Raw genomic sequence first — 11492 nt, 5'->3', positions numbered from 1 at the left:
GCCTCTCGCCCTATGACAGCTGGGATAGGCTCCAGCGCCCCCCGCGACCCTGAAAAAGGATAAGCGGAAGCAAATGGATGGATGGATGGAATAAAATAAATGTCTTTTGAGTAAAATGATATCTATGATAAAAGTAGAGATAAAAACACATTTTTGGCTTAGCTGTAACTTTTTAGCTAGGCAGGTTATAAATATTAGTATAGAATGAAATGATAAGTAGAGACACTCATCAGCTACACTCAACTATGGAAGCCTATGCTTCTCAGTGAATAAAATTATTTCCTATTGAGCTAATATGTATTTTAATATAACAGTGGTTAGCACTGTTGCCTCACAGCAAGAAGGTCCTGAGTTTAATTCCACCATCACGCCGGTGTCTTTCTGTGTGGAGTTTGCATGTTCTCCCTGTGCTTGCGTGGGTTCGCTCCCGGTTCTCTGGCTTCCTCCCACCATCCACAGACATGCAGTTAGTGGGGCAGGTTAATTGGAAACTCTAAATTACCCATAGGTGTGTATGCGGGAGTGCATGTGAGTGTGAATGGTCGTCTGTGTCTATGTGTTAGCCCTGTGACAGACTGGCAACCAGTCCGGGATGTACCCTGCCTCTCACCATGAGACAGCTCCAGCCCCCCGCGACCTTGATACAGGATAAGCGGAAGCGAATGGATGGATTGATGGGAATATTAGTTTTAAGGCAGCAACTACTGGTGTACTTATTGTCCAACACATTTGAGCATTGTTAGTCCTCAGTCACTAATCTGTCTCTCATTGTTTGCTTTCTTATCATTCTTCATCACAGAAAGGGCTAGATGAGGAGTGAAACTCACAGACGGCCACCTAAGACCTTTGGGATCTTCTCTATTGGTTCTCCTTTGTCTCCAAAGTAACTGTAGAATAAAGCAAAGTGCATTCAAATTAATGTGTGCTTATTCATTTTTAAGTAGCACCACATAAAGTCGTCAATAATAACATATAAAACTTACATTTCACGTGTTCATCACTGACAAAATACCAATGTTTTTGAAGGTATAAAAATTCTATAAAGTACCAAAGAATTCAAGGACAAACTGATATTAAGTGTAAGGTGTTACCACATTAACAATATGTGAAGCTAATCAGTTTACTAATCACTATATTTTTTACACAGGATCATGTTTGGGGTGTGATGTTAGGTGGGTAACTTCTGCCACCTTGTGTTGAATTCTGTGCTGTTTTCTGATATTCATTCACAGTTGCAGCCGCAAATCTGCAAAGTTTTATTAACTGTTAGTGGGTATTCTGAAAATATTTTCTGAAATTATTTTTTACAATCATTTCATACAGCATATGGCACAGAAATAGATTTCTGCAAATGCAGATTTCATTCTGTGTGAAGCCTTTAAAACTCAATCCAGCAAGTTTTTGAGATTTATCGTGCTGCAGTAATCAAAGTAGACAAAAATATGTTTAGGAAAGAAATAGAAAAGCTATAATGAGAGTCTGTATTCAGCTTAAATTGACTCGCAATGGTCTAAAAAATGCTGTGTCAGAAGTTGTTTTTTTATAATAAATCTGAGGGAGGAATAATGGTAATTTTATGGTTGCTAAACAGAATGAAGCCTAAAAATTATTTCCCCAATAAAGTGTAATTTTCAAAGTAAAAGTGCTTGTATGTCTCTTACTCAGTCTTGTCCCATACCACTGATCCTGATGTCTTAAAATTAGCTGCAAAGCTTTTTTAGTGAAGAGACTTCATAATGTGACACGTGTTCAATGAAATAACTGTAACGTGATGAGTTCTTTGCCATCAGCACAATACCACTTGTTATCTTATGCTACTATATACACAAGGACCATTGGTGAGTGTGGAGGCAGTGCTAGAAATAGTTACTTTCACTAAGTAAAAGGAGAGAGAAAGAAAATACTCTCAGTTTAAAATACTCCAACAATGTGACTGAATAGCAGAAAATGATTGAATAAATATGATTAAAATCTTCCCTAAAACCAGAGGAGGACAGTATTAGAATGTCTACGTGCAGAACAATGAAACAAACAAATTCAAGAGTAAATTATTTACTATATTTATGATGTGCATTTTTAACTTTATATCTCTGTGTGTGTTTTTTGTAACACATTATAATCTGGTCAAATATAAAAACAGTGTAATTAGTTGAGTATAATTGCTGTAACATAATATCCTGATGATTTAGACCAGGCTGTAACTAAACAACATTGGTTAAAGAAGCCTCGTGTCTAATGCACTAAACAACTGTTGGACATATCTCAGGTTTGCTTACAATCTCTCACTGTGATATACGGATATTTTAACGCTGTAAAACAAAACAACTAATAAGAATTATTCTTTAAAAGACATCATCAATTTTCACTGTGCTACTTTCAGAGAAAATGTATCACATTAAATCCAAATATAGATGGAAATAAACCATATAAACACACACAAAAAAGAAACTAGAGTATGTCTAAGAAAATAAGAGCACATTTTACAGCACATGTATTCCTATTTGAATCTTTGACAGGCTTACCGTTCATTATGCTTCTGCAGCAGGACAGTAGAGACTGAAGCACACCTTCTTGTGCTGTCAGTGGTTTAGGTGAAAGCTGACCCTGATCTAACACAGCCCAAAGGTCTTCACTATTAATGGAGAGATTATAAGAAAATAAGCGAATTGCTTCGTGTTATTCTTTCCTATCCAGACTTTGAGACACACACAACCATCTAAGCCGTGGCTTTGTTTGTCTTTCCTTTGACTCTTTGGGGCTTGACAGCCTTTTAATACCGTCACCTCTGTGCTGCAGGCTTCTGTGTGTCAACTACTTAACATCTAGGCCTTTGATGTTTAGAAATACTTTAGGATTATTAGACAGACACCCCCAGCATAAAGTGACACCATTTATTTTTTCCATGAAAGAACATGTGACCTTACCTTAGAGGGGTTAGGCAGCTAGATGAGGGATGGAAGCCAGGAAGGGACCAAAGAGCAGATGAAGATTTCCACAGGGGCTTAAACAGCTGAGAATGAGAATGAGTCCAACAATGTGAAAGCAATCTCTGATCCACTGGAACACTGCTCTGCACCACAGTGAAGGTCATTCTCATTTTACCATAGGAAACCAAATTTCTAATTCCCTCAGTTATTAAGGGCTGATAATGGAGATCTGTCTGCATCACATAAAGTCTCTGCTTCTCCCCACGACAATGTTCATCTAATTTTAATGTTCAATGACTGTGGGCAAAGAAAATACTTGGCATAAAACCCTAATTAGCTAAAACTTCCCAGTGCTTTAATGCAAACATTTAGAAAACACCATCAAACAGATACATTTCAACATATGGAGCATTTTCAGTGATGTGCACCTGTTACCCCCCGTCCATCGTGACATCAAAGAATGCACTTCTGCTACTGCCGCCCTTCACAATCAGAGAGAAAAAATCCAGACAAGAATTTCACAGGGTTATCTTTGTCCTCAAGGCCAAAGGAGAGGGAACAATGCCATGACGACACTGTGAGACAAAGGGTGAAGACCAAACTGGGCAGAACAGTGGTGAGTGATCCCTGATCTTAGCTCTCACTTGACAACAGCTGCTATACTTTGTTTCAGCAGCAGTGACTCCAGAAATGCTTTTCACCTTCCTTTCACATGCCTGACCTTTGCTGAAGTTTGCCTTTCTGATTAAACATCTTAGCATGAGCAATGAGGCCAAAGCTGTTCAAGAGGTACAATATTTTAGGAGCAAATTAGTCTTATTAATTTTGCTTGTCTACTTTGTTTGGAATTTGGAAAAGGGGCATTGAATTGACTGGTGCTAAGTAGTAAAATGAGAGTTACTGTTTGTAACCAGGTTTTGAATGAATTATTGTCACAACCCCTGATTCTAAACAGACCATTTGCTCTTGGTTTTGTTGCTTTGCCTTGTATGCAAGTTGTAATCAGGAAAGATTATCAGCTGCTGTAAGCAAACAACCAACACCATGTGACAATAATGACTTTATAGAACAGAGGCTGAAGATTCTTCAGACATAGTGAATACATGTGGAATATTCTAGTGAGCAAAACCCAGACAAATATAAATATTAAGATTGTAAATATGATATAAATATAAGTATTAAACTGAATTTCATCAGTATTACAAACAATATATAAAGTTACCCGTTACGAATTAAACGAATAAAATAAGAGTCACTTGATATCAAGCCTGTCCCTGATCCCCACCTCTTGCCCTCCCCTTTCTTTGTCCTGTATTGTTCTCGCCCTGCTTGTCACAAGGTGAACGCAACAAATAGCAGCAGTACAACTTTCCCAATTAGGAGAATGCTTTTTTAATGTGTAACCTTTCTCCAAAAATTCAGGCCATATTTGGTGGATAAAGAACCTTTATTAAAGGATGAAGGGCAGATGTCAGCTGCAGGGCTCTTCACTCCACTTGATTGAAGGTTTAGAGTCAAAGGTAAGCAAAACATTTACATATAATTTAATGTTCAGAATAGAAGGTCACCATACTTTACATGTACATCGTATTAGTGTGGGGTAATAAATTATGATGCTGTGTGGTAGTGGTAATGGAATTTTTCTTGTTTTGCTTTTTCTTCTGGTCTAAACAGCAAGTCCTGACAGATCCTGCTCTTCTTTTTGGAATCCAACCCACCCTAGGTAAAAGCTGTGCTTGGTTTGAGTTGAACAGGAATGACCCTCAGTTAGGACTTACATTTTTGTGGTTTAACTAGAAATGTGCAAGTTTTATTGTTAATACTCTAAGTAAATGGGTGTCTATTCTCATCATGGTTTTTATGGCATAATTCTGTATTGAAATTCAAAGTATTAAAACACGAGTTTTGAATGGTGTAAAGATTGTACGGCAGCTTGAGGCAAAGCTGAGATTTTGTAATTCGGCAACATAAATAAAACTGACTGAAAGTCTTTTGCCTCTGTACATATTAGTTTTTGACTGACACCACACTATTGCAGCAATAAAAAAATGTCATGAGTGGGTGGGCAGGTGGCATTCTTGGTCTGCAACAACAGTTCTGAGAGTGGTACGTGTGACACTCACATGAATGTCATAATACAAGATTTTGCAGCAGAACACTGCATTTTAATGACATGATTGCTGTTCTTCTGTTTTGATGTTGTAGCTTATTCCTGCATCTTTTCGCACTTTACCTGGTAACTGATGGCTAAACGACTGCAGTTCACACCGTTAATAATCGTCAATGAATGATTCTAGCTTGCATTCATTGTTAGAGACTAACGTTCACATTTGTAACAGGTTGAAAAATGGGGGATGCTGCCATGAAAGAGTTTGGGGCGGCGGCTCCTTACCTGAGAAAGTCAGATAAGGAGCGTCTGGAGGCCCAGACTCGCCCATTTGATATGAAGAAAGAGTGCTTTGTTCCTGACCCTGAAGTTGAGTACGTAAAAGCAACCATCACTAGCCGCGATGGCGACAAAGTCACTGCTGACACCGAATTTGGAAAGGTGAATAAAGTTCAGGTTCTGCATAAGTGTGTACATGTGTCTACAAAGGACTTTGGTGCTGTTTTGGTTAACATGGCTGTTAACTGTTTGATTTCCATTTGCAGACCGTCACAGTGAAGGATTGCGATGTGCACCCTCAGAACCCGCCAAAGTTCGATAAAATTGAAGACATGGCGATGTTCACCTTCCTCCATGAACCAGCTGTGCTGTTTAACCTCAAAGAGCGTTACGCAGCGTGGATGATCTACGTGAGCTGACAGCACAACACACTAACTGCCCTCCCACAAATTCTACATATTTAACACTTTGCTCTCCTCTTTTCACCAACTATCAGACCTACTCTGGGTTGTTCTGTGTGACTGTCAATCCCTACAAGTGGCTGCCAGTCTACAACCAGGAGGTGGTCGCTGCCTACAGAGGAAAGAAGAGGAGTGAAGCTCCTCCTCATATCTTCTCCATCTCTGACAATGCCTACCAGTACATGCTGGCAGGTACAAATATCCCTTTTAGCATTCATCTTGAATGACATTTTGTTTGGACATCGTCGCATTTTCCCTGATTTTCTGATATTCTCTTGCTGACAGACAGAGAAAACCAGTCAATCCTTATCACGTAAGTAACTTTACCAACAAGGGTCTTTTTTCAGCAGTTAAGAGTTATACTTCTTGGTCTTGAAATGTATGTCTTTTTCTACTCAGTGGAGAATCTGGAGCTGGAAAGACTGTCAACACCAAGCGTGTCATTCAGTACTTTGCCAGCATTGCTGCTGTCCCAAGTGGGAAGAAAGATTCAGCTGCAGAGAAGAAGGTTCTTACGAGACAAGATTTTCTTAATGTTCGACAAACAAAATATAGTCATAATATTGCTGTTTTGTTTAACTAAATCAGGGAACCCTTGAAGATCAAATCATCCAGGCTAACCCTGCTCTAGAGGCCTTTGGCAATGCCAAGACCATCAGGAATGACAACTCCTCCAGATTTGTGAGTGTCTTTAGATTCTTCTTTCCCTTTATCATCTCCATCTTTTTCTTCTAGCTACTCCCTTTAGGGGTCAACACAGTGGAATATCTGCCTCAACTTCACTCTATCCCTTGCATTCTCCTTTGTCACACCAACCCTGTGCATGGCTATATGATGACTAAAATCTGCTTTTTTCCACCTAACAGGGGAAATTCATCCGTATTCACTTTGACAACCGAGGAAAGCTGGCCTCTGCTGACATTGAAACTTGTAAGTAACTGTGTTTATGTGGAAAATTTGAAAGTAGACTTAACTATTACATGCAACTTATCTGTATACCAGATAAGTTACAAATAATTGATTTCTCTTACAGACCTTCTAGAAAAGTCTCGTGTGACCTTCCAGCTCAAAGCTGAGAGGGACTACCACATTTTCTACCAGATCCTGTCTCAGATAAAGCCTGAACTTCTAGGTACACAGTCATTAACCTTAAGAACTATCACTATATGGAAAACAGCTAGACATTATTTAATTTTATATTTTTCTATCTCCTTAGAGATGCTGCTCATTACCAACAACCCTTATGACTACGCCTTCATCTCCCAAGGAGAGACAACAGTAGCCTCTATCAATGATTCTGAAGAGCTGATGGCCACTGATGTGAGTTGAATCTTAGATGCACTGCAGCAATTTTAGTCCAAAATTCAAAAGCAAAAACAAAAATAGTAAAATAATGTTTTTGATTTTTGTCAGGAAGCCTTTGATGTTCTGGGCTTCACTCAAGAAGAGAAGAACAGTATTTACAAGCTTACTGGTGCAATCATGCACTATGGCAACATGAAGTTTAAACAGAAGCAGAGAGAAGAGCAGGCAGAGGCCGATGGTACTGAAGGTGAGAGAAGACTATTGACAAACTACAGTCAGTGAGGATCTCTGTGGGCACTGATGACTTTAAATCCAAACTGCTTTTTTGCCACAGATGCTGACAAAGTTGCATATCTGATGGGCCTGAACTCTGCTGACCTCATCAAAGGTCTCTGTCACCCAAGAGTCAAAGTAGGAAACGAGTGGGTCACCAAGGGACAAAATGTGGCCCAGGTGAGATAATATGAAACTTTTGGAGAATTCCAAAATAATTCCCTAAACTTTATCAATGTACTGAAGGAAACAGTTTCCAGGGCCTAATCCGTGGATCGCTTCCTCCGAGGCGTGGACGTCTATCAGCAGAGAATGTCCCTTAGTCTGTAACACAGTCAAATATATTCTCAAGTAATATTCAAGCATGCCATTCAGCGTGTTAGTACGAGCTCGGGAGCAGCTTGGGAGAACAAGAAAACAGAGACTGCTTCAGGTTGTCTTCCCAAATTGACTCAACTTTATTCACAAGTACAACAGTTTATATAGAGGGTAAAATTCATGAGACAGCAGATTATCAGTTTAAACCAGTACAGACCAAGATAAGGGAGCGTCTTCCTGCCCTTGGGTGAAGAAGCACTCCTTTGTATAGTTTATCAGTTCAGCTACAATTGTGATTATCTCAGCGACATATTTTCAAGGCACGAAATAAAGAGTTCTTTCATTAGTGAATTCTGAAACAAACCATCTGGCCTTCAACAGGCGTCTCCTAAGAGATTTAGAAACTAATGTAGCTGAGGGAGTGATCTCTGTGGTATTTCAACCTTGTACCAGCCTGTGATTCTCACACATCAATTCTTGGGTCAAAGAGAAAAATAACTAAAACAAAGGGGCCTTATTGAATGACAGAGTTTTCCTGTATAATGTCACTATATAAACAATATCCAGTAAATGCTCCCATGGTACTAAAATACCTAACATGTACTTTTATGCATTTCCTTGTTAGGTGAACTACGCTATCGGTGCGCTGTCAAAGTCAGTGTATGAGAAGATGTTTCTGTGGATGGTAATGAGAATCAACCAGTCCCTGGACACCAAACAGCCTCGTCAGTATTTTATTGGGGTGCTTGACATTGCTGGATTTGAGATCTTTGATGTGAGTTTGGAAAATATATTCTAATCTTATATTTGTCCCTAATGTAAGGATGCATTTTAAATCATGAACATACTGTGGTCCATTTCATTTCAGTTCAACACCTTTGAGCAGATGTGCATCAACTTCACCAACGAAAAACTGCAACAGTTTTTCAACCACCACATGTTTGTACTGGAGCAGGAAGAGTACAAGAAAGAGGGCATCGAATGGACTTTCATTGACTTTGGCATGGATCTGCAGGCCTGTATCGACCTGATTGAAAAGGTGAAACACTGTACAATTACATGTTCAGCTAAAACTAATGCAAATATAGTCCTTAACAAACACTTATACTTTCTGTCCTTTAGCCCATGGGTATCATGTCCATCCTTGAAGAGGAGTGCATGTTCCCCAAAGCCAGTGATGCCACTTTAAAGCTAAGCTCTATGACAACCACCTGGGAAAATCCAGCAACTTCCAGAAGCCCAGAGTTGTCAAAGGAAAACCAGAGGCTCATTTTGCCCTGGTTCACTACGCTGGAACTGTTGATTACAATATCAACAACTGGTTGGTGAAGAACAAGGATCCTCTGAATGAGACTGTTGTGGCATTGTACCAAAAGTCGACCGTCAAACTGCTTGCAACTCTCTTTGCAAATTATGCAGGAGCTGACTCAGGTAGGTTTTAAAAAATTACTAGCATCTTAGTTTACAAGTGATTATTAAAGCATCATGTAATAAGCTACTGGCCCAACCCTCCCCTGCCCACTTTCCCACAAATAACAACTGTATCTTACAGCTGAATCTGGTGGGAAGGGCAAAGGTGGAACCAAGAAGAAAGGTTCTTCCTTCCAAACTGTATCAGCTTTGCACAGGGTAATATCAGTATAACTGTACATGTTATAAATTGGTTAATAGAAACATTATTCCTGAATTTAGGACCTTAAAAGTCATTTCGAATTGTAATGTATAATGGCAATACTTTTCTCTATGATGTGCTATCAGGAGAACCTGAACAAGCTGATGACCAACTTGAGGTCGACTCACCCTCACTTTGTACGCTGCATCATCCCCAACGAGACCAAGACTCCAGGGGCCATGGAGAACCCTCTGGTGATGCACCAGCTGCGCTGTAACGGTGTGCTGGAAGGCATCAGGATCTGCAGAAAGGGTTTCCCCAACAGGATCCTCTATGGAGATTTCAAGCAGAGGTGTCTGTTAGATACATCTATAGTTGGAAAATATAAAAATAAAGCAACATCAAATTTCTTAGTTATCCATTCTGGTGTGTTTTTGTGGTTTGACATTTTATGTAATATAAAATAAAGTTGAAATGCTCACTTTTTTTTTCCAGGTATCGCATTTTAAACCCAAGTGCTATTCCTGAAGGACAGTTCATTGATAACAAAAAGGCTTCAGAGAAGCTTTTGGGCTCTTTGGATATAGATCACAACCAGTACAAACTGGGTCACACCAAGGTCAGTACGGATAGAACAAATTTTGGCATATGCTGTTATTCTTGGTGTTATCATGTCCATGATGATAATAAAGTGGTCAAGAGTAATTCTAACACACACAAAAAGTGCCTTCAACATGGGTTTCTTGATCTTAGGTATTCTTCAAAGCTGGGTTGCTTGGACTGCTGGAGGAGATGCGAGATGACCGTTTAGCTCTAATCATCACGAGGATACAAGCAAGATCCCGAGGTGTTCTTGCAAGAATTGAATTTCAGAAGATTGTTGAACGCAGGTATTTGGTACAATGAAACTCCGATTTCAAATCAGTTCAAAAGTTACATGAAAAATGGAATATCAAAGAAATGACAAAACATTTTACTAAAGGTAGCATTCATCTTCCTTTCATTAACTGAAAGTCAAAAACACCGCTAGGTTGTGTGCTATGGTCTTTAGTTTTGAGGAGGTTTCACAACATTACTTTTAGGATCAGGTGAAGTCCAAAAGTTTGAACCAAATGAGTTTGGTGTAAAAGTCCACTGACACTGTATTATAGTCTCAATACCTTACACTATCCTAGCAAGCTATTGTATTTTCTTTGGAACACTGAAAACATCTTCATAAAGGGTACAAATTAAATAAAGAACGTAATTTATTTATTCATTAATGTTGGTTCTGTGCTTCAGCAGGCCTGCTAGCTCACAGACTCATCACCCATGAAGAAAGCAAGACAACAACTTAACCGGTCTTTACTTGATAGCAAGGGAAGGCTGGTCGGAACCAGGCTCTTGGAGCTGAACGCTCCTCACCTGTTTCCCAGCCAGCTTCAAAGAAGCAGCCTTCCCTGCAGCCTTTTATTCAGTGAATACAAGCACCACCCATTGTAACACCCATATGGTCACAAAAGTTAAAACACTGTGTGTGTGTGTGTGTGTGTGTGTGTAGTGTGTGTGTGTGTGCATGTGTAGCAAGTGTGTGTCTGCCACTTCATTGTCTCTGTACATGACTTCCCGCCACACAATATATGCTTACAACTGTTTAACCACATTTCCTAGTTATCCACAGGACATCTCCCCACACCCGTACATGGCCTAACTTTAATGGTTCACCATATACAAGCATAGGCTTGCATATGGTGGCTAAATGAGTATGGCTAAATGGCCGGGAGTGAACATCCTCCACAAGATAAGGAAACCAGAATCTCACATGGACTGTGCCTGCTGTTAAACATTACAGCCTCCCCAGCATCCAACAGGCCGGGGAGGAGAACAAAAGAATATCTAAACATGCTGTTTAAGGCAAAGTTTACAAATTTAAGTACAACAATGGCAACATTAAACAATTTACTCTGACAATTAATATTTTCAGGCTTATTTAGATATAATGGATACTTTCAAACTCACAAACTGAAGACTGAAAAAACGATTCATTGACATTAAATAAGCAGAGTCTGGATTACTACAGAATTTTTTACAAGTCAAATGTCTGCAGGGATGCTCTTCTTGTGATCCAGTGGAACATCCGTGCCTTCATGGGGGTCAAAAATTGGCCCTGGATGAAGATGTTCTTCAAGATCAAACCTCTGCTGAAGTCAGCAGAGACTGATCTCTCTCTT

At 39.5% G+C, this 11492-nt stretch overlaps 2 protein-coding genes across 2 annotated transcripts in view; both read left to right on the top strand.

The window, feature by feature from the left end:
* LOC102297239 (myosin-6) overlaps positions 1–915 on the top strand; it is a 15854-nt gene extending 14939 nt beyond the window's left edge. The window contains exon 37 of the mRNA XM_042227095.1: positions 800–915. Coding sequence (XP_042083029.1) covers positions 800–820 — 21 coding nt within the window. The 3' untranslated portion in view covers positions 821–915. The remainder of the gene's footprint in view (positions 1–799) is intronic.
* Positions 916–4252: 3337 nt separating this feature from the next.
* Positions 4253–11477, top strand: LOC102297540 (myosin-7; the record flags this gene model as incomplete). Its single annotated transcript, XM_042227097.1, is given in 21 exon segments — positions 4253–4447; positions 4602–5475; positions 5580–5723; positions 5810–5966; positions 6060–6087; positions 6174–6282; positions 6363–6455; positions 6641–6704; positions 6808–6906; positions 6991–7094; positions 7188–7326; positions 7414–7532; positions 8296–8445; positions 8539–8709; positions 8793–8850; positions 8853–9101; positions 9223–9299; positions 9429–9634; positions 9778–9901; positions 10036–10172; positions 11369–11477. Coding segments are annotated over 20 exon segments (2538 nt in total), but the record flags the coding sequence as incomplete, so codon positions are not given.
* Between the last annotated feature and the right edge of the window lie 15 nt (positions 11478–11492).

The sequence above is a fragment of the Haplochromis burtoni genome, unplaced genomic scaffold (genome assembly GCF_018398535.1).
Source record: "Haplochromis burtoni strain Fernald_Lab_line unplaced genomic scaffold, NCSU_Asbu1 Contig_243, whole genome shotgun sequence".
Taxonomy (NCBI): Eukaryota; Metazoa; Chordata; class Actinopteri; order Cichliformes; family Cichlidae; genus Haplochromis; species Haplochromis burtoni.
The sequence above is the reverse complement of the archived record's forward strand: the minus strand, read 5'-3'. Positions and strand labels throughout refer to the sequence as shown.